This window comes from Epargyreus clarus, unplaced genomic scaffold, assembly GCF_041222505.1.
Source record: "Epargyreus clarus isolate Ecla_fem2 unplaced genomic scaffold, WU_Ecla_fem_2.2 ptg000031l, whole genome shotgun sequence".
NCBI classification, from domain to species: Eukaryota; Metazoa; Arthropoda; class Insecta; order Lepidoptera; family Hesperiidae; genus Epargyreus; species Epargyreus clarus.
Window position 1 is genome coordinate 5,726,719 of NW_027332236.1, and position 22,860 is coordinate 5,749,578.

At 40.3% G+C, this 22,860-nt stretch overlaps 1 protein-coding gene across 1 annotated transcript in view; it reads right to left on the reverse strand.

Moving 5' to 3' along the window:
- LOC140754730 (uncharacterized) overlaps nt 1–22,860 on the reverse strand; it is a 213,878-nt gene that overhangs the window by 84,392 nt on the left and 106,626 nt on the right. The window contains exons 2-12 of the mRNA XM_073089810.1: nt 20,916–21,023; nt 8,916–9,018; nt 7,331–7,524; nt 6,635–6,790; nt 5,479–5,680; nt 4,950–5,074; nt 4,311–4,457; nt 3,871–4,000; nt 3,056–3,255; nt 2,314–2,467; nt 1,772–2,005 (exon numbers count right to left, since the gene is read on the reverse strand). Coding sequence (XP_072945911.1) covers nt 1,772–2,005; nt 2,314–2,467; nt 3,056–3,255; nt 3,871–4,000; nt 4,311–4,457; nt 4,950–5,074; nt 5,479–5,680; nt 6,635–6,790; nt 7,331–7,524; nt 8,916–9,018; nt 20,916–21,023 — 1,753 coding nt within the window. The remainder of the gene's footprint in view (nt 1–1,771; nt 2,006–2,313; nt 2,468–3,055; nt 3,256–3,870; nt 4,001–4,310; nt 4,458–4,949; nt 5,075–5,478; nt 5,681–6,634; nt 6,791–7,330; nt 7,525–8,915; nt 9,019–20,915; nt 21,024–22,860) is intronic.

Below are 22,860 nucleotides of genomic sequence, written 5' to 3' on the forward strand. Positions count from 1 at the left end.
CCAGCAGCAGCAGCGCGATGTCCGGGTGCCCGTAGTACGTGGCCATGTGCAGCGGCGTGATGTGGCTCTTGCCGGGCGCGGGGCCCCGCCATAGCTACCTTTGTCCAGCAGCAGCAGCGCGATGTCCGGGTGCCCGTAGTACGTGGCCATGTGCAGCGGCGTGATGTGGCTCTTGCCGGGCGCGGGGCCCCGCCATAGCTACCTTTGTCCAGCAGCAGCAGCGCGATGTCCGGGTGCCCGTAGTACGTGGCCATGTGCAGCGGCGTGATGTGGCTCTTGCCGGGCGCGGGGCCCCGCCATAGCTACCTTTGTCCAGCAGCAGCAGCAGCGCGATGTCCGGGTGCCCGTAGTACGTGGCCATGTGCAGCGGCGTGATGTGGCTCTTGCCGGGCGCGGGGCCCCGCCATAGCTACCTTTGTCCAGCAGCAGCAGCAGCGCGATGTCCGGGTGCCCGTAGTACGTGGCCATGTGCAGCGGCGTGATGTGGCTCTTGCCGGGCGCGGGGCCCCGCCATAGCTACCTTTGTCCAGCAGCAGCAGCGCGATGTCCGGGTGCCCGTAGTACGTGGCCATGTGCAGCGGCGTGATGTGGCTCTTGCCGGGCGCGGGGCCCCGCCATAGCTACCTTTGTCCAGCAGCAGCAGCGCGATGTCCGGGTGCCCGTAGTACGTGGCCATGTGCAGCGGCGTGATGTGGCTCTTGCCGGGCGCGGGGCCCCGCCATAGCTACCTTTGTCCAGCAGCAGCAGCAGCGCGATGTCCGGGTGCCCGTAGTACGTGGCCATGTGCAGCGGCGTGATGTGGCTCTTGCCGGGCGCGGGGCCCCGCCATAGCTACCTTTGTCCAGCAGCAGCAGCGCGATGTCCGGGTGCCCGTAGTACGTGGCCATGTGCAGCGGCGTGATGTGGCTCTTGCCGGGCGCGGGGCCCCGCCATAGCTACCTTTGTCCAGCAGCAGCAGCGCGATGTCCGGGTGCCCGTAGTACGTGGCCATGTGCAGCGGCGTGATGTGGCTCTTGCCGGGCGCGGGGCCCCGCCATAGCTACCTTTGTCCAGCAGCAGCAGCGCGATGTCCGGGTGCCCGTAGTACGTGGCCATGTGCAGCGGCGTGATGTGGCTCTTGCCGGGCGCGGGGCCCCGCCATAGCTACCTTTGTCCAGCAGCAGCAGCGCGATGTCCGGGTGCCCGTAGTACGTGGCCATGTGCAGCGGCGTGATGTGGCTCTTGCCGGGCGCGGGGCCCCGCCATAGCTACCTTTGTCCAGCAGCAGCAGCGCGATGTCCGGGTGCCCGTAGTACGTGGCCATGTGCAGCGGCGTGATGTGGCTCTTGCCGGGCGCGGGGCCCCGCCATAGCTACCTTTGTCCAGCAGCAGCAGCGCGATGTCCGGGTGCCCGTAGTACGTGGCCATGTGCAGCGGCGTGATGTGGCTCTTGCCGGGCGCGGGGCCCCGCCATAGCTACCTTTGTCCAGCAGCAGCAGCGCGATGTCCGGGTGCCCGTAGTACGTGGCCATGTGCAGCGGCGTGATGTGGCTCTTGCCGGGCGCGGGGCCCCGCCATAGCTACCTTTGTCCAGCAGCAGCAGCGCGATGTCCGGGTGCCCGTAGTACGTGGCCATGTGCAGCGGCGTGATGTGGCTCTTGCCGGGCGCGGGGCCCCGCCATAGCTACCTTTGTCCAGCAGCAGCAGCGCGATGTCCGGGTGCCCGTAGTACGTGGCCATGTGCAGCGGCGTGATGTGGCTCTTGCCGGGCGCGGGGCCCCGCCATAGCTACCTTTGTCCAGCAGCAGCAGCGCGATGTCCGGGTGCCCGTAGTACGTGGCCATGTGCAGCGGCGTGATGTGGCTCTTGCCGGGTGCGTCGGGCTGAGCACCGCGGGCCAGCAGTAGGCGCGCCACGCCCATATCTCCATACTTGGCGGCCAGGTGTAGTGGGGTGAAGCCTTTGCGGGTCTCCGCTTCGATTGGTGCGTTGTGGTCCAGCAGGATTGATGCTACCTCTTCTTTGCCTAGAAACATTTATATATGATGTTTGTTACTGCTTATAGTAGAGCTACGGATAGCGATGCTTAATTAATAAGATAATATATATTAAAAATAAATATATTGTGTAAAATATTTTGGTCAAAATTCAGAACATTTTTTTTGTTACACGTGATAGCAAAATTCGTTATTTAAATAAAATCTTAACTTTTTTCAATATGAATAAATAATAATGAAACCCCTTGCCCCCTCACACCCACTTTTACATCCTATTGACAAAATTTTCAACTATTAAATATCAATAAAACACAGAGCTGGAAAACAATTGACATACCTTCCTTAGCAGCAATATGAAGAGGAGTATATCTGTCCTTAGTCGCAGCGGCAACCTGCGCACCGTGTTGTAACAGTAACGCTGCTATATCAGCGTGGCCCAGTCTCGCTGCGACGTGTAGAGGAGTTTGTTCCTCGCGGGCACGGGCTTCCACCTAAAACAATATGACAGCATGATATTAAAATACGAAGATGATGTTAAAAAGTAGAAATCGTTATTTTTATTTGCCTTATATTATTTACAATATAATATTTCCCAATATTTATTTTTGTAATTCGTCATTAAATTACACATTTGTATAAAATACAGCAGGAGTCTATTTAGATTATTCATTTATCACGAAGAAAATTTTTACTGATTCAATAAACTGAGACATTAAATGAGTCAATAAAATGAATATTAGGCTGAAAAGAAACTATGAACCCACACTTAATCATCATTTTATACTTTTGTATTCTATGCCGTGCCGTCATATTCAATCTACCCTAACATCATTTATTTAATATAGAATATTAACTTAACTCTATATGGCGACTTCCCGCGGCTCGTCAAGATAATATGACGTTAAACGTTTCTGAATCACGGTATAGAAGTTTTTCAACATCTATTTCCAAAAAAAAACAAACAAACAAGCTCCGAACTTAGACTCGGACCACGTTCCCCGACAATAATCACATACCTCGGCGCGAGGTCACCCTTTGCCAAAACATTATGTAACGTACCAAAACACTATAAACCGTACCTTAGCATTATTCCTCAGCAAGACCCGCACCAGATCCGTCTGGTGAGCCCTAGCGGCGAGATGCAGGGGTGTTTCGCCCCGCGCGGTGGCGGCGTCGGCCTCCGCCCCCGCGCCCAGCAGCACCAGCGCGATGTTCATGCAGCCCATGAATGAGGCCACATGCAGAGGGGTTAGGCCTGACTCGGTGGTTGCGGATTTGCCTGGAAGAAATATTTACTTTAAAAACCACAAATCTCGAGTACCCTTTACATGGTAAATTGTCTCAATTCCGCAATAACCTTAGTCTAAAATCAAATAACACTGGTTTATTTTTATGCTCCTATTATAAAATAGGTGGAACAAGCATTTGTTACGCATGAGTGAATGTATTTTTGTAGGTTGGAATGATAGGCAAAATGCAAAATTTAATATAAAAATGTGAATGATGAAAATTAACATATTCAGGCGAGATGAGTTTTATTGCTTATCAATTTAACTTGGATCTGTCCTAGACCTATCTTATCCTAGACAAATTTAGAGGATAGGTTAAGTTATGAAGGATTTTTAAGATATTTTTAAATGGTGTTGTGCCAAGCAATAGACCCGTGGTTCTATCTTATACTTCTAAATTTTAATAACAAAAATAAGTTGAAAATTAAAAACTACATTGCACTTAAAACAATTTGATTTTTTTCATTTTCTTGTGGTCAACAATTTGGAGACTTTCTTTTTCCCTACCTTAAAGTTCTACAAATAATACAAAAAAAAAATGACAAAATAATTTACTATTTTTATCTCCCTCATTTTAATAATCCAATATAATAATAAACACTCACTGGCACCATATTTGAGCAGTAACTCCACAACCTTCAACCTATTCTTCTTACACGCGATGTGTAAAGGGGTGAAACCATTCAACGCACGTGCATTCGCGTCTGCATTTCTGTCCAGTAGTAATTTAGCGACCTGTAAGAAATGTATTACATATATTGTACAAGAATAATTTTGAAGCGGCTTCTTCAGAGTTGTGGAAATTGATAAAGAAGACCTAAGAGATAGTCATAATGAGGCAGGTAGTAATAATATCTTGGAACGTCTAATAGAGAAAGCCTAAGAAAATTAAGTGGAAAGAGCAATATATTAAATTTTTGACTTCTAATACAATCGAAAAATAACACATATGCACAAAATTGACAAATTTCGATCTTTGGTACGCAAAACCTTAGATAGATTATTAACAATGGGTATATTATGGAAGTGCGTAAGTGTATCCTACCTTAACGTGTCCGCAGTGCGCAGCCACGTGTAGTGCCGTGAGGTAGTCGACAGTGACGTCATCGATGGGAGCACCTTCGCTGAGCAGCACACGAGCGGTCTCCACATGCTCCCCTTGTACTGACATGTGGAGGGGGGTTAGGCCGTTCTGGAAATATTAAGATATTTTTTATTGAACTATTCACGCTTAAAATATGATATTGAAGTATTTTTTGAAGTTCGAACTTTTATGTGACAGTGGGACATTGTCTCCAATTTTGAGGAAAGGTGTGTTTTCTTAATAAAACTATGGATAAGAGGTTAGAAGAAAGCTACAGTTTCGCTGTTGTTTCGACTAGCCAGTTGATCTAGGATATAGCCGACTGATTACTTTCCAGAATCCAGATCATAAGCATGTAAATGAGTCATTTTTAGTAAGATTATAAAACACCGCGTGTAATGTTGGATTGATGATCACGAGACATGAAATATTTATTATTTTTAATCAACTTCAAAAAAGGAGGTTCTGTATTTATTTTGTCCATTCAGGCAACAGAAAATAAAAATGAGAGCTACGGAAGACAATGTATTTAAATCATGCTATACCTTGAAAGGAGCCAGTAATAGAACAAGAAATGCCGATTTGTTCTAATATATTCACCTTTGTCTTGCTTGTGATGGGAGCGCCGTGCTGCAGCAATCTCGAGACCACATTGCTGTGTCCCGACCGAGCGGCGCAGTGTAACGGCGTTAGCCCGTCGCGAGTTACTGCGGCTATGTTTGCACCTGGAAACACAATCATCCTCGTTACTATAGATACTAGTACGGATAATAGTTAGAAATGCAGTCTTAAAATAGGAATATTCTATTACTGCCAGTTTTCTTCTCCTACATTCAAGAAAGGTAAATAAGAGCAATTTTTTAAAATGTTTTTATTGAATGCCTATCAGTCATAAACCAATGCCTAAATCTTGTGTTTAGGCGATATATAAATAAAATAAAATTAATTGTTCAGATCGTCCGAAATCGGTACATATTATCAGCAGTCTTAGCCTAGTCGATATATGAACCATGACCAGCAGTATGTTTATTTCGCCGCTGGTACGGAGTTAGCACCGCCCTTCATTAACGTCTTTGCCACGCCCACATCTCTGTACTATGGATATTTAGGTGCAATGCGAGGTACTTACCATTTTCAACGAGCAGATCCACCATAGCCAGCTGCCCCCATTTGCTGGCCACGTGTAGAGGTGTGATGTTGTGTTTCGCCGCTCGTCCGGAGTCAGCGCCGGCTGTGAGCAACGCCTTCGCAACGCCCACGTTCCCGTAGTGAGCCGCGATATGGAGGGGAGTGAAACCGGACTTCGAGCAGGCGTCGGGGTTGTGTTCGTTCTGAAAAAAATTGCAAATACGTTTCACAAAAAGACAGACAGACAAACATTTCACAGAATTCCACGATTCTATTGAAAGTTTCTACAAGTTTAAAATTGTCTCTACAATTCGAAACTAATTATTGAAGTTTTCCACCATATTTGGACCTGACTTGATGAATAGAAAACATTATAATCTTTTAAAAAAGTTAATGAACATTTTTTATTATCTGTGAATAAAAATGAGCCCGTGACTTATGATAAAATACAATAAGTTTAAAGTTGGGGATTTAAAAGTTATATCACCACTAGCCAAGTTGTTGTTTTTGAACAACAGCTCGTAAACACGAAGAATTCGCAAAACTTTAACGAAGATAAGCATTAGTGAAGCTTATATACAACTTAAGTTGAATTTAAATCTCACTCAGATTCTCATTTTTTTTATAATATAGGAGTAGCAGACGAGCATGCAGTCCACCTGATAAGTGGCTGCTGCCGCCCATGGACATCTGTAATCAACCCCAAATAGGATTAGATATTCCTACCTGAGGTCGGCCACAGATGCGTCGCTACCCCTGAGGACTAAGCTGGAACGCCTCGGAAAAGTATGTCTCCCTTACCACACCCTTCAAAACGGAACGAAACAGCGCTTAACACTGCTGTTATTAGGTAGAAATAGGTGTGGCGGTGGTAACGCCGGAGTCGAACCACAAAGGGTTCTACCACAAATATCATCTAAATAATCTCATGCCATTATATCGATAACTGAACACTATAGAACACAAGAACATTGTGTGCTATGTGATAAAACAAAGAAGTGCAGTGTCAGAGGACGCCACCTTCATATGATTATTTAGCAGTTCAAGTTAGCGTAGAATTACTCATTAGTCTTAAAGGGATTGTAATTAATATAAAGTACCTCACTTAATACTTTATACAAGCAAAAAAATATCAATTCCCAAATAAAAGTCAGTACCTCTAGTAGCAGAGTGGCTGCCTTGACATCATTCTTCTTGGCGGCGATGTGAAGCGCCGGCAGTCGAACCTTGCCTCGCGTGTCCGATTCGAGCAGTTCCGCTACCACGCGGTCGTGTCCTTGTTGCATCGCCACTGCGAGCGGTGTGAATCCATCCTGAAGTTAAAATAAAGCATATTTCAGCCTGATTAAATAAATTTCATAAGATTTCCCACAGCTGTCTTGCTTCCTTTACTGTAACACATTTTTAGGAACGAGTATTAAATACTAAATATACGGAAGTCTGAAGATGGTTTGCTGAGTTACATGGGTGACTAAAGAAAAACTAATAATTCTTTCCTTCTGTAGTGAACCTCAACTTTGCATCTATGGCCTACATTTATATTTATTCAATTTTGATTCTGCAACTTATTCTAGACTTCAGATAAAATATGATAGGTAAAGAATGCCGCATGATATTTGCCTAGAATATCAGCACAACTTTTTGTCTGTGGATTTTATTGAAGAGTAATAAGAAATTTATCCCAAAGCTTCGACCAACAGTACCAATCAATATTGTAGATCAAAGTCCGCAGCAGTGTACGATCTACTTTCTGCGATCATCAACACATGGCTCAGATAAAATAGCTATAGCAAAAACTGCCGAGAAGCTTCAAATTTGGATGATCAGATTATAGTCATTTTATTCTTATTCACCTCTGTAGCAAGAGTCTGACTGGCACCAGCGGCCAGCAGCATCTTCACGCACCCAGCGTGGTTCTCCTGCGCCGCCATGTACAGCGGCGTGAAGCCGGCGGCTGATTGCGCGTCTGCCTTGGCGCCAGCGCCCAGCAGCGCGCGCGCCACCGACTCTTGTCCCGCGAGACATGCTATGTGGAGTGCTGTGTTGCCTGAAACGATGACGAATATCTTGGTTAACAAAGTGGAATTGTAAAGACAGGGAAAAGTGGAATTTAATTAAATAGCTAAGATATGAGATAGAGATGCCCTAGAAATTATATTGCTGGCTGTTATGATGAATATCTTGGGTAGAAAAGCGGAGTTGTAAATACAGGGAGAAGTGAAAGCTGATGAAATAGTTAAGAAAATGAAATGAGATTGAGATCCCCTGGCAATTTGCTGATATTTTTGGACATAACATAAGATGTGACGGTAACGCCAATTCGAAGTTTAATTAATGAGCAGTCTCTCTAAACTATGATAATCTGGTATGAATCTCTCTCGTTGGGGATCCAAAGATAAAATTCCCGAGACACAACGACAATATTCCGGATTTATGATTTTTGTATTCGCAATAGAAACTAATTACGGTTAAGAAAATCATCCTATAATGACAGTAATTTTCACCAAATGCCTGAAAGTTCCCTAAAAATATTTTTAATGTTTATGAAGTATAGTAATCTGAAAGTTCCCTAAAAATATTTTTAATGTTTATGAAGTATAGTAATCTGAAAGTTCCCTAAAAATATTTTTAATGTTTATGAAGTATAGTAATCTGAAAGTTCCCTAAAAATATTTTTAATGTTTATGAAAATAGTATAGTAATAATAAAAAAGTACTAATCCGCACTTGGCCAGCTTGGTGGATTTAATCGTAAGTCATCATTTTGGCATTTTCATGAAGGCTCTATGTAACAAACTTTTACTCTCTCCTCATAACACTTAAAAGAAATTTGTTCTAAGAATACACATGACCATTTATGTCAAACTCTACATTCGACACACTTAAACAAAGAGTAATACAATCAAAACTTAAAAGCTGTTAAACATATCCGCTAATTGGTTTAACGACACGTTTAATTGCTGCAAAGTCACGATCGATAACACAAGAACAATAGATGGAATCGCTGACATAGATCAATTGCAACTTTCATTTTTGCTTGTAACCGAGAAACAATACCTATTAAAGATAGTAAGAGATAAAAGCTTCTGTTTCTTATCTATTTCTTTGTTTTGTAGTACGTTAGATTATTATGGAAACGTTTTATAATTAGTTGTATAGTTTAATCGGACTGATCATGATAATATCTGACTACTAAATAAATATCCGAATTTAAAATAAAGATTTATGAAAGAAACAAAGAAGTTTCACAACGACTTTAAAACTTTTGATGAATTAAAATTCGATTGGAACAACACATCTATGATTTGATCTATTTCATTATTTGATGATACTAGCATATAAATAAGCACGAAGTTCTAATCACCATTGACTTTATGTTCCATTTACGAGTTTTCAAAAGCCATACACTTTCTTACAAAAGAAAAAGAAATATATCTACCTTTCTTTGTGGCGGCGTCGACTACGGCGCCTCGTTTGAGTAACTCCTCGACAACTGAGATGTGTCCATCTTTGGCAGCGAGGTGAAGAGCGTTCAGACCATTCTGAAATGGAAAAAATAATTTAAAGTATGTTTTTTATACTCTATTTTTAAGGCTCTTATTTAATTTGTTTATATTTATACAGACAAGAATGCTACTTGTGAATAGTAGATTTGGTACCAGTTGTTTTGATATGGATTCGAACGACGACGAGAATAATCAAACTCCCATCCAAATTGGATGAGTAATTTTTGAAAACATAAAAATATACATGCATACATACATAATATGTAGCGGTCGAATACAGAAGCTCCTTTTCTTCGGTTAAAAATTCTAGATTTTAAGTACCTAATATGTATTCTGGACATGAACATTTATGTATCTGCCTTTGTGCGTAAACCAACTATATTTACCTGTATACGCATTTTTTATGAAAATTGTTACGTTCTAAGTGATATTTCTTTTCTATTGCAATTATCCAACATAACTTCAATTATTATTCGACATCGAAGCTCATTATCGGCATAAGCGAAGCCGACTAAATTCTTGCCATCAAACATTTGCATATTAACTGGAGAAAATGCACAAAGAATTAAATTCTTCGTTGTTCGTTCTAATTACGCACTAGCGAAACATTTTCTGTAACCGAGAACATACATACATACATACATTTTATTGATTTAATAAATCTGGATATCGTTAGATAGAAAGACAAGGGATCCTCAACATATTATATAAATAAACGCTTTCTAAAATCGCAGCCCCACACTTGGATTCCCTGTGTCGTGGGTGCCATGGACACACACATAGACAAATACACAAACACCCAGACCCAGAAACAGAAATCTAAATTCATCATTTAGATATCTGTCTGGCCGGGGATCGAACCCGGGACCCTTTGCATGTCAGACCGGTATGGTGGCCGCCACGCGGGTCTTTGATCGTCACCATATGAATAGGTTTTTGAAAAATATACGCGACGAATTGATAAACTCTTTATTTTGTGAAGTTGGTTAAAATACATAAGTACGTTTAAAGTCACAGTAAAGTCTTCATAAGTTGTAACTGTGTATTTCTAACGCAATTATTTAAATTATAATTTAGCGTTAATTTATAACTAGTTCATCAATCGTGTATTTTATAAAATACTAGCTGATCCGGCAAACGTAGTGTTGCCATATAAATAAGAAAATGTTAAGGGTGAACCTTATCACTTAGGGGTATGAAAAATAGATAGTAGCCGATTCTCAGACCTACTGAATATGCATATAAAAATTTGGTGAAAATCGGAAGAGCTTTTCGGAAGAGTACAGTAACTAACATTGTGACACGAGAATTTTATATATAAGATGTTTGTACTTTGTACCTATACTTAAATCATTCCAAGATTTTTAAATCATATTTTTGTCTTTTGTTAACAATACTATTGTCTCTGGTTGGTATAAGTTTGGTTTGTTCTACAACTTGGCCAAAAATAATGATTGAAGACTATGAAATGGTAAAAATTAAACGACATTTCTTTATAATACCCGTAATAAAAGTTAAATAAGTACGATAAGTATACTACTTATTTGCATATAGATTTCTTAACACAAGCTCTGAAATACAGTAGCGACGATAACAAATATCAAATCGTCAGTTGTAAGGCGCCAGTGTAAACAGATCCTAATGGTCACTGTGCATCAGAGCGGAACGTATTAGTTTGTTCGAAGGTCGACTACATTTGTAACTACGATATTAATATGACTTTTTATACGCCACACTCATGTTTACTCCAACCAGAGACAATTTCAAGAACTTCCAAGGTGTTAGATTTAAAGAGATCTATATTCAAGATACCTATGTCGTACAGATTGGTCGACATTTCATTTGTTTTAATATTTAGCAGTAGTGATAACCTAGTGGTTAAGAAACTCGGCCTCTCGATCGAGGGGTCCGAGGTTCAAATCCCAGGCACGCACCTCTGATTTTTCGAAATTATGTGCGTATTAGAAATTAATTATCACTTGCTAAAACGGAGAAGGAAAACATCGTGAGGATACCTGTGAGATTTATATAAAAATAATCGCAAAGGTATGTGAAGTCTACCAATACGCACTTGGCCAGCGCGGTGGACTATGACCTAATCGTTCTCATTCTGAGAGGAGACCCGTGCCCAGCAGTGGGACGTTAATGGGTTGATGATGATGATGGTGAATATTTAGCAAATTATCAAAATTTACCAATTATTAATCTTCGATAGACAAAACGATGGATATATTGATTATTAATAACACATGTTAGGAGGAAATGACAATTTAATATCACAAATAGACATTTAAATTTCTTTTTGTATTTAATTATGAATGAAACCCAATCAAATCCAATGTCCCATGCTTCATTCGAAGATTGTTTTGCCTGCTCAATGTCAATAACAAATCTAAATATCGTTTAATTAAAGTTTGGGTCACGTAGCGTGGGCGCTACGGAATTTTCCCATTATTCTTTGACATTTTACCGGAATAACATCTGTACCTACAAGTAAATTAAATCGAGGTTACAAATTTTAAAAATACCGCATAGAAAAATATACAACCATCGTTAAAAATAAATGTTAAGAATGACACACTCATCAAAACATGAATAATTAAATTATAAAATGAATATAAATTGATATGAATATAAAAACTTTTCCATTTGGACTGTTTTTGTGACCTATTTCCACGTTATATTGGCAGTTTTAAATGCTATTGTTTCTCTGGTTTTAAAAGTGGGATAAGGCAGATAAGGCGTCGACGATGTTCACCAGCGCAGGCTGCCGCACGTGTATTACCTCCCTAACACCAAGCATTCTGTCCAAGTTAGTCCTCACTCCTCAGGGCTTACTGAACTTAAGGCCTGGCCACACAGAGCGCGTATCCTAGCGCCGCGCTAGGGCGTTAGTGCTAGAAGTAAATCTTGACGCCGCTGAGTTGTATTGTACTGAGTTATTAAGGAAGCCGTCACAGGGAGCGCGTACGCGCGTTCTCGTACGCGCGCGCTTAATTTTTCCCATACAATGACGCTTGTACGCAAATTTGTAAAAAAATACTACACCCGGCGTCAAGAACGCGCAACTTGGCCCTAGAGCGCGGCGTCAAGATTTTGTTCTAGCGCTGACGCCTAGCGCGGCGCTAAAATACGCGTTCTGTTTGGCCGGGCCTTTAATGTTCAAATTTACTTCTATTTTTAAAAAGAAAATAATAAAGAACAATTTTAAACATGCATGTTACATCCTTCATTCTCCTATTATATCTGCTCTAACAGCTAACAGTTTTCACGGTACTGCATATAAGTGAATCCTCTTACAAGTTAACAACTCAGTCGGAACTTCTTGCGGTGCGAATAACTTTAAGTTCTAACTTGGCTCGGCTTAACTAACCGCGTCATAGCTTGGTGCCAACTTTACCAAACTTAGACGTAAGGGATGCAGTGGTTTCAACTTGGTGTATTGGCTTAGGCGTACACGGGGTAATTAGATACACAGGAAATTTGAATGTGGTGAACTTCGTGATTCCACTCCAAAGGTACCATCAACACAATTTTTAGGGTTCCGTATTCGAAGGGTAAAAACGGAAACTTATTTTTTTAAATAATATTAGAGTAGTAGACGAACAGTCGAACATGCAGTCCACCTGTTAGTAAATTGCGACTGCCCTGATAGATATATGTAATCAACCTCAGATAAGATTAGATTCTTACCTGAGGTCATCCACAGATGCGCCGCTACCCCTGAGGACGTAGCTGGAATGCCCTTTGACAAGCATATCTCCCTTACTACACCCTTCAAACCAGAACACACAAGTGTTTAACACTGCTGTTATTAGGCAGAAGTAGTTGAGGCCATGGTGTCGCAGGAGTCGAACCACAGAAGATTCTACGACCTTCAGGGAATGTACGCTCCTTATACATATATACACATACATACTACAGTAATCGTCGTATTTTCTGAGCAGTACTTGAACGCTTATGCAGTACGTAAAGAAGTGAGATCTTAAAAGCGTAATTACCGACGCAAGAGGTGTTTAGGCACGTGAACGCACCTGCGATCTTTTGTCTCAATTCCACTTTGTCTGGAGCTGCTTCCGGGCTACTGAGTCTTGTTTGTGTAGACAGATTGGAGATTTGGAAAACAAACATTTTTTTTGTAGAGATGACGCATTACACGTTTTCATTGGCGCAATTTTTTTCTTATCATAAGTGTAGAAATAGCAAATGAGCGTACTGTTCACTTGATTGAAGGTGGCTACTGTCGCCAATGGATATTTGTTATCAACCCAAGATCAGAGCTACCCCAGAGCACTTATTGAGGCAGAAATAGGTGTGGTGGTGGTGCTTCCGGAGTCGAACCACTAAGGCTTCTACCAACATATTATACATAATGTACTCAGGAGGCATATAGGATAGCTCTGAATCTGGTCATGATTGCAGTGGCCACTTACGTCACATATTTGTCATATACCTAACAAAAAACAAGTCGTGATTATACTACTCTAGTACAACACAAAAAACATTCTGTCAACTAACGGAATGACTGAATGACTAGCTACTATAACAAACTTGTACTTAGATGTTTTTTTGGTTTTTCATATTAAGTTTTTGCATATTTTTTGCAATATCACCAGGTACTGTGAATTATGTTAAAATCTTGGAAAATGAACTATCCCTAATCCGCTTGCTTAAATGTTATTCAACGCAAAAAATAAATAAATAGTAGGTAATAGAACTAAAGCGGTAATATTACAATTTCATCAATTTCGTCACGGGCATTAAGTTAGATATTCACGATAAGCAAAATAAACATTGCTCGGAATATCAAATTCTTAATAAATAAAATTATGCCTACTCTCTCTCCTCCCTTAGATTATCGTACATCGACGTTGAAGGATTTCAACCCCTGTAAATATATTTATATACGATTATCAAAACGCCCAGCAAAATGCACCCAATAAGCTAAAAAATACGTTTTTAATCATGGCGGAACGGAGACGATAGCGCTGGGGTGAGAGGATGTTTGAGCAAACCAATGTTACCATTTATCTCCAAAACCACTGGTCCGATTTTAATACTGCTTTGAGTGATGGGTTTTGACTTGGTTATATTCCTACTTATTTACAAAAGCTAAATCATACATTTTTGGCATAGAAATAAGCTTCCTACACTCCAAACCTCGCACTTCCTAGTGTCCTGTGTCGTGGAAGATAAGACGAATATGCAAACACCCAATCAGAACAGAAACAAGATTCATACATAATATATAGCGGAATCGATTTCAAAGCCTGTAATTCAGTACCTGTGTACATAATGCCCGTGCCTACACAAATAGAACAGTGTCGTATTTGTTATGTTAATATCATAAAACACGACCATGGCACATTTCAACGAGATGCATGGAATAGTGTAACAGATAGGATCTGTCACTAGGGATGTATATTTTAGCCGGATGTTTGGCTATAGTTATACTTTTGAAGGTGGTAGAAGCTTCTGGAGTTTGACTCCATCGCTACACCTATTTCTGGCTAATACTCGTAACAGCAGTTTTAAGGCCTGTTGTCTTCTAGTTTGAAGGGTCTGGTAAGGTGTATACCTTACCAGACCCAGTACGTATGTACTTTTCGGAACTGTTCCACACACATAAGACTAAGATTATCAGCTTCAGTAAGAAGTGCTTTATGTAAGAAATAGGTGTGGTGGTACAGCTCCGGTCGCAAAATATTGAAATATCGGCTTAATGTTTATAAGTATATCTAACGTAAAATTTTCCCTATTTAGTAATTTCACTCTTCATTCCACGTCACCTTTCCACTGCACTATACGTTTTTGATTGAAAATTTCTTCTTAAACATTGACTTTTAAAAATTTGCCTAAAATTTTGTCAATGATTTTTATTATTGTTCAGCCAAATAAAACCCCGGTACGGTCACTCTATTTTTGGTACCGACAGCCCTATGTCACAAGCCCTCAAGGACATGACACACATGTAATTTTTTGCAAACGCCATTATTGTTCGTCTCGAATAGGTTGACGATAACGAAGCTATTGTTGTTCAATGGGGAAATAAGTCACTGATGAAGGATTGTTACCGTTTACATAATAGTTAGGTATTTAGGTTAGATAACACGGCTGTGATAAGCAGGAGTAGGCCTTTGACGACCCGCGTGGCGGAGCGGTCATCATACCGCTCTGACGCGCAAAGTGTCCCGGGTTCGATCCCCGGTCAGACAGATATCTAAATGATGAATTTAGGTTTTTTTTTTCTGGGTCTGGGTGTTTGTGTATTCGTCTATGGGTGTGTCCATGGCACCCACGACACAGGGAATCCTAGTGTGGGGCTGTGAGTGTAAAAAGCGTTTGTTTGTTCCTTCACGTACTTAATTAAAAAATGAAGTCTTTTTATTCTTCAGTATAATCGAGTTTACTTACCAATTATCATAATACAATACACTTTAATATAATTACCCTTTAACGAAGCAATAATCACTCACCAAATTATGTGGTCCATTCTTCAAGGCACGAAATAATGGTTTAGTTTAGTATTTTAGTCAAACTCGAACGTAAAGAGCTTGTATTGTTTGGTTTAGTCTCAAAACCTAGTTGAATTTAATTTTGAATTGGGATATAATTGTTTGTTTTAATACTACAGTTATAATAGCACTACAAGATCAGTCTTTTAAACCATAATACATTTTTAAAATTTTAAACGACGAAGGAAGACATTGTGAGGAAACCTGCACACCGGAGATGAGATTTATAAAAAAAACTCGTAGGTATGTGAAGTCTACCAATAGGCACTAGGCCAACGCGGTGAACTATGGCCTAATCCGTCCGACTCCGAGAGGACACTCGTGTCCAGCAGTGGGACAATAATGGTAAAATGTGTTAAAACAGTCCTCTAGTAAAATTACCGATAAAATGCATTATGATTGAAAATCAGATGACCATAGCATTCACTCAGTCGGATCTTGGACCATCCACCATAGCGGAACACATGATTTATTTTCCCCCTGCATAAAATAAACTAAACAAGTCTAATAGCTAAAACGCGGATGACATACATTATCTATTATCTAATGGAATACACGAACACCTATGTACCTATATGTCATATATTCAATGCAGCATACACTGTTACCGTTGCCAGCCAGCGCGGGTAGTCGGTTCTATTCCCGGGTGGCTTTGTGACCTGGTTTCAATTGGGATTGTGATTTATCGTAGCTTATATCATATTGAAAAAGTCATGTGCATAGCTGTCTTAATATATGACATACTGTTATGTACTTGTTTGTGGTGTGGCAAGGGAGACATACTTTTCTGAGGCGTTCCAGCTTAGTCCTAACCGAAACTTAAACTCCACGGTAGCTGCTCTGTATTTCAAGCAGAAATGCTTGCAATACAGAGAGCCTGCGAGCATTGCGTTACGAAAGAAATAACAAGCGTTACCATCCTTTCCGATTCCATGTCTGCTCTTATGGAGTTACAGAATCGGAACTCTACCAACGCAATGACCGTACAAATTCACAAACATATACACAAAATTCAATTCGTTGGTTCAATTCGGTTCATGTGGATCAAATCACATATCGGACTCGCAGGAAACGAGGCGGCTGACCAAGCTGCAAAAGCAGCGGCCAGTCTGCACTCGTCACCCAACTTCAGCAACTTTCCCATCAGTTACATGAAATACCATCGGAAATTAGAAACCGACCAAATTATTAACAATAGATATCAGGCTGAAACCAAAGGAGCACATACGCGACTTTGGTGCCCTAGCATAAATCTTATTAGAAACCTCCATAAATCTACAAACCTAACCTTTCAACTCACACAAGTGTTAACTGGCCACGGCTATCATCTCCACTATCTAAACCGTTTTAAAATATCCAGTAGCGATAAATGTCCCTGCGATGGAGATTCAGTCCAAACCATTGAACATCTACTTAGGCATTGCCCAGTCTTCGCAAATACACGTCTAGAGCACGAATTCACCTGCAACAACATTAATATTAATCCATACAGTCTTTCTGATCTCATGACCAAGGATTCGTGCATGAAATCGTTTTTAAATCACGTAAATAATATTGTAAATAAATTGAAGAAACTGAATGATACCTGATTTATAATTAAATCATTAGAGTATAATCATTTTATTTGTCACATTTAATTTCTATTTTATTTCTTTTATTCTATTATCCTTTAAAAAAAAAAAAAAAAAAAAAAAAACATTTTATAGCGAAACATTAACTTTACATAAAACCCTGTTTGAAGCCGCCCGTATAACTAAGCGAGGGCCTCAAAAACAGTTCGCATCTTCTAAAAAATCCGCTTCTTCAAAGCGGAAAAAAAAAAAAAAAAAAAAAAAAAAGCTTAGTCCTAACCCTAGATAGGATCAGATTTTCCTTCCTAAGGTCGGCTACAGATGAGCCGCTACCCCTAAGGAATGCCTCGAAAAAGTATGTCTCCCTTATCACATCCTCCAAACCACAACACAGCAGCGTTTAACACTGCTGTTATAAGACAGATTGTGTGGCGGTGGTGCCGCTGGGGTTGAACCAAAATGTATTTAGCTGACGACATATCTTACCTAATGTTGATTAAACATGTCGAAAGCCACTACAGGTTATCAGGTGGTCTGCATGTTACTATAGCATAAAAAGATGGATAGTAGTAGAGTACACACATCGATTATACGGGCAAGTGAATCGATTTCAACGCGATCAATTAAATCGAAAGCGCGGAAACGAAAGTTTTTTCCACCACGAACAAATAACAGTCGTGTAGAGACGATTGAAATGTCAGGAGCATCATTGATTGGTGGTGTTGCGTGAGGTCCGAACGAAATTAATTGAGAGTTGATTATTGATTACAGCTCCCTCCCGCGGTTTTGTTTGGCACTTCAACCCATAAAGACTTATTTAGATTGTCAGACATTGGACGTGCCAGACAAGTGTCAGGTACGGCTAGTGTCTGCGCGGTCGTGTGTGATAGACATAAATGCGTTGATACACAATGTATACGAAAATTTCTGTCAAAAAGTAGCAGATGAGCATGCAGTCCACTTGAAGGTAAGTGGAGGGCTACTGCCACAGATGCGCCGCTACCCCTGAGGACTAGGCTGGTACGCCTCGGATAAATACACATCTCCCTTACAAAATAAATGTTACAAACGTACAATGTCTACATATAACTAATATATAAAAGGGGTCTTACTGTATTACAGCTGGGCACAGGTCTATTCTCAAAGTGAGAGGAATTTAGGCAAAGTCCGCTGTTAAGTGCTGTTTGATAGACTTCACAAACGTTTAAGAAATCTAAGGAAAAACCAGCCTTTTGCACTTCTAGAAAAGTAAGTACATATGAGTCAAAATTCGCCAATGGTAGTTAATCAGTTCCAAAGATACGAATTACAAACAAACGGACAGACAAGGCGACATATAGATACATTTTTTCTGTAATAGTAGCGTGTAAATAACTATAATTATGCCAATACGACAGTAATTCGACGCATATCGTCAGAAATCACAAACAAACAGTTCAATTTTACAATTTATATAGATATACATGGATAGATTTGTCCGTGTGTTTTGACATCGACTATTTATATACAGTTGTTGAGTGTAATTCCAACAACATGATAATTGGTCGTTTGATGGAGACGAAGACAGCGCGCATGTTGGTTGTCGGGCAAAAAATCAACACATGATGCTTAGCAAACAGTGTGGCAGACATTGATGGGTTAATTTTAACGGCGTATAATCTTGAACAAATAAATAATAAAGTATTGTCCGTTATTTATAGTTTAATTTATCTCTTTTAATTTTCTGTAAGTTTAATTATAATTGTAAATATTTTCCAGTTAATATAATAAATAAATTAACAATAAAAAAAATAATAAATAATTTTCTGCAAATTTAGTTTTCAGGTTATTGGTTAAAATAAAAATGTAAAATTAGAATAAAATATTAGTGTGATTCATTCGACCTATTAATAAAAGTATTGTCCGTATACATTTTAGAATTTCACTTTGAACAGCATCTTCCAATGTAGAATATCCTTATTATAACTTATGATTTTTTTCCCAGATTATAAAACATCTTTGAAACGGCTAAACTGCTTCTGACACACTTATAGCGAAAACAATATTAGATATATTTTCCTCTGAAATATGTTCGACCGGGGAAGTGCCACCGTCACATCTACTTCTAACGATAAGCAGTTCTTGCGCTTCGGTGGAAGAGTGTCCACCAGCTGATTTCCATGTGAAGCAAATTAGTGCTCAGGATGTCCAACGCATCTGTGATTGGCTTAAGGGAGAACCCCCGTTTTATATGGATTCAGCCGCAGATGCCCATCGGTTTAAGTGCTCACTTACTATCAGGTGGAAAACACCTCATTGGTTAATAACAAATGGTTGTAATGAATAGGCTCAAAAACTACTGGACCGATTTTAAAAATTCTTTCACCATTCGAAAGCTACATTATCTACGTGTAACATAGGGTGTATTTTATATGAAATATATTTGATAAATAAATTTTGAGGCGGTACAAAGTTTGCCGGGTCTGCTAGTATTTAATAAATCGTTAGTCAAATACAGTATTGAGGCCCGTCAAGAAAATTGATTACGTCAGGAAAATTCCCGTTGTAACTGTAAAACGTTATATCGAAGCCGAGAGCTATGTTTGACGCAAAAACAAGAGATGTCATCCGCAATACTTCCAGAGACATGAAGTTGGCAGCTGTATTTACGAGATGAAATTTAAAAATGGATAAAATCGCTTCGTAATCGCCGGACGCTTCGTAACACGAAGAGTAGGTACGGTGTGATAAAAAATAAATTATTTACTAATAAATAAATAAATTAATTACTAATTATTAGTATAGATTAGGAGAATAATAGAGAAAGAGAGAGAGAGAGAAATAAAGAGGTAAAGTTCGTAACGTTGTTTGTTTTTTGTTTGTAAGGCCTAATTCGGAAATACTGAAATGATCATAAAAATTCTTTCACAATCAGAAAGCTATGCTATTCAGGAGTGCTATAGGCTATATTTTATTATGATTGAACAAAAAAATCAGAGAAAAATAATGGCATATGTATATTCAAGTCAGCGGAAATTAGGAAAGATGTGATGCTTTACCGGCGTGCGCTAACTAAACGAACATACGAGTAATGTTCATCAAAAATGTTGTTCTCTATTAGTTCTCACAACATAATTGCATCACAAAAATATAATTAACGCCCAACGAAGTGACCACGGGTCAACTAGAAACCTACATATAAACTAAGATATTTTCCGAAAATGAGTAGATTTATCAAGATATCCTGTAGATTAGTCTGGTTGAAGTTTCCATGAAGGTAATTGAAATTGGTTAGCTGTCAATCAAGTCTATCTTTATAATTGTTGAATTCTATTTTTATTATACATAATTGTATGAATTCCTTGGAATGTATTCTGGTGTGGACCATTTATTATCATTGTTGAACCCCTTTTGTTTTTATTACTGTCATAACCATGTTAAGGTTATGATGATTACGTGACTACAGTTATATAGCTCTATTACCACACGTAATCAAATAGTTTGTCTGTTTTACTCGTAGCTAAGTTTTTTTATAATATAGGAGTAGACGACGAGCATTCAGTCCACCTGATGATAAGTGGCTACTGCTGCCCATGGACATCTGTAATCAACACCAGATAGGATTAGATATTCTGCCCGAGGGTGGCCACAGATGCGCCGCTATTGCTGAGAACTAAGCTGAAATTCCTCGGAAAAATATGTCTCCCGTACCACACCCTTCAAACCAGAACACAGCAGCTTTTAACACTGCTGTTATAAGGCAGAAATAGGTGCGGCGGTGTTGCCGCCGGAGTTGAACCACAAAGTGTTTTACCACCTTCAATGGTACAAATTATTTTACTGTTTTATAAATAAGAAATAAACTCACCGAATTACAAGTATTAATGTCTTTGACAGCACCGGAGTCAAGCAGGTCGACCACTGTGTCGAGCTGACCGGCGCGCGCCGCTCGCAGGAAGGCTGTGTTCGGATCTATCTGTAAAGAAAAATAATAACATTAGACACTTAAAATTTGTACAGGTCTAATACCGATAACACTAAGTGGAAACTAAGTTTTTGAATACTATTTGTATAGCAAATTTTATGCGAAATTGTATGCCATAGTGTTTATGTGAAAAAAGTCGGGCATATTTTTATGTTAAATGATGTTTTCTAGCCAGTGGATACTTAAAACTATCAATAAGTCACGACAAGATATTGCGACTGACTTAAAGGAAGGTTTTATCATTACAACTGAAAAAAATGAAAAGTAAACGTAAGTAAACTTAAACGTAAGTCTAAGTCTTAAACGCTGAAGACTTTCCCACAGTAATACAACCTTACGGCCGATGTTAATAAATCAACTACCAACTATCCAACGTTTTGTCTACTAAAGATCAAAATTTGACAATTTGTTTCTACTAGTAATTGTAATAAAGGACCTTAGAAAGCGTAAAGAATTCAGCCAAAATAAATAGTTGTAAACATAGCTGATTTGTGTTTATTGAACGCCAAATCTACACAAATATCCATTACTCTTACTAAACTCTCGACGAGTCATGCTCATGACACTCGCTACAAATTTACAAGCATATTCAATATTTCTTGTACATTTATAACGGGATCAGATTCGTGATAAAGGATGGAGTATCTGGGTTCGTAGAAAGTGATTTAACGCGATCACGACGGTGAGCTTGTTTAGGAGTTCAAATAACACGACGTATTTTCCTTTTGCTTGTATACAAAGGAATGGTGACAGTACTATACTTAAGTGTCTCCGAAACTAAGTGTTTGGTGACCTAAAAGATTTAATGCTCCGGGCAAAGTGCAAAATAACTTTTTTTGGGTTCCGTACCCAAAGGATAAAAACGGAACCCTACGCTGTATCTACGCTGTGAGATCTATCTCCTGAATCGTTATCTCGTGAAAATTGTTTTTTTTTATACTATTAAACTATTATACGAGCATGCAGTTCACCTGATGTAAGACACTACCGCCTACATTAGCGAATTGCCCAGTTACCAGATCCACATAAAAAAGGGTCCTGACCTGTAGCCGACTCTTAAGTCAGCCGGCGTCCACAAACTTTGTATGTGATGGATAATAGTTAAATAGAATACAGTTGATAATTTAATAATCAGTTATCCGAAACTGGGGAGATCCGGATTAACCTCTCTTATGCAGTGTCTCTACCTTTTTTTTTTTTTTTTTTGTTGACGAGGGGGAAACCTTCAAAAGGTACCCGACGCCATGGGAGTGACGCCGGGTTATGTGGGATTTTTACCACACTAAAACCCCCCCGGTGGCCGTCCTCAGCGTTTGGTGGAGAACTCCGGGATCTCCAACGGAACACGACCGGAGTCCTCCTAACGCGATGCCCTTTTATCGGGCTCTGCCCTGGGGGGAGCAATTTACGCTCCTCTCACATCCCCTGGTGATTACAGCGATATGCGACCACACAAACCGCTGTCCTTCCCGGGGTCGCTTGCTGGACGGTTTGAGCTCCCACTCTTGCCGCCCGCAACCCCGGAAGCCCCTTTTAGTCGCCTCTTACGACAGGCAAGGGTTACCGTAGCCCTATTCTGGTCCCGGTACTACAGGGACACCGCGCCGGAGGGCGCTATCTACGCCCTCGGCGTCTCCGTCTCCGCGCGGGATCGGCGCGCTCCCTGGCCCGTTCGGCGTCCTCTTTTGCGCTCATAACGCGGTCGCAGAATGCGACCACGCTATTCCACGCTTCGCCTGAACGGACCATCGCCGCAACAACTGTTTCTGGCGAGAGGTTCGGCCCTATGTGCTGCACCAGGATCTGCCGCTCGGGCTGCCATGCTGGG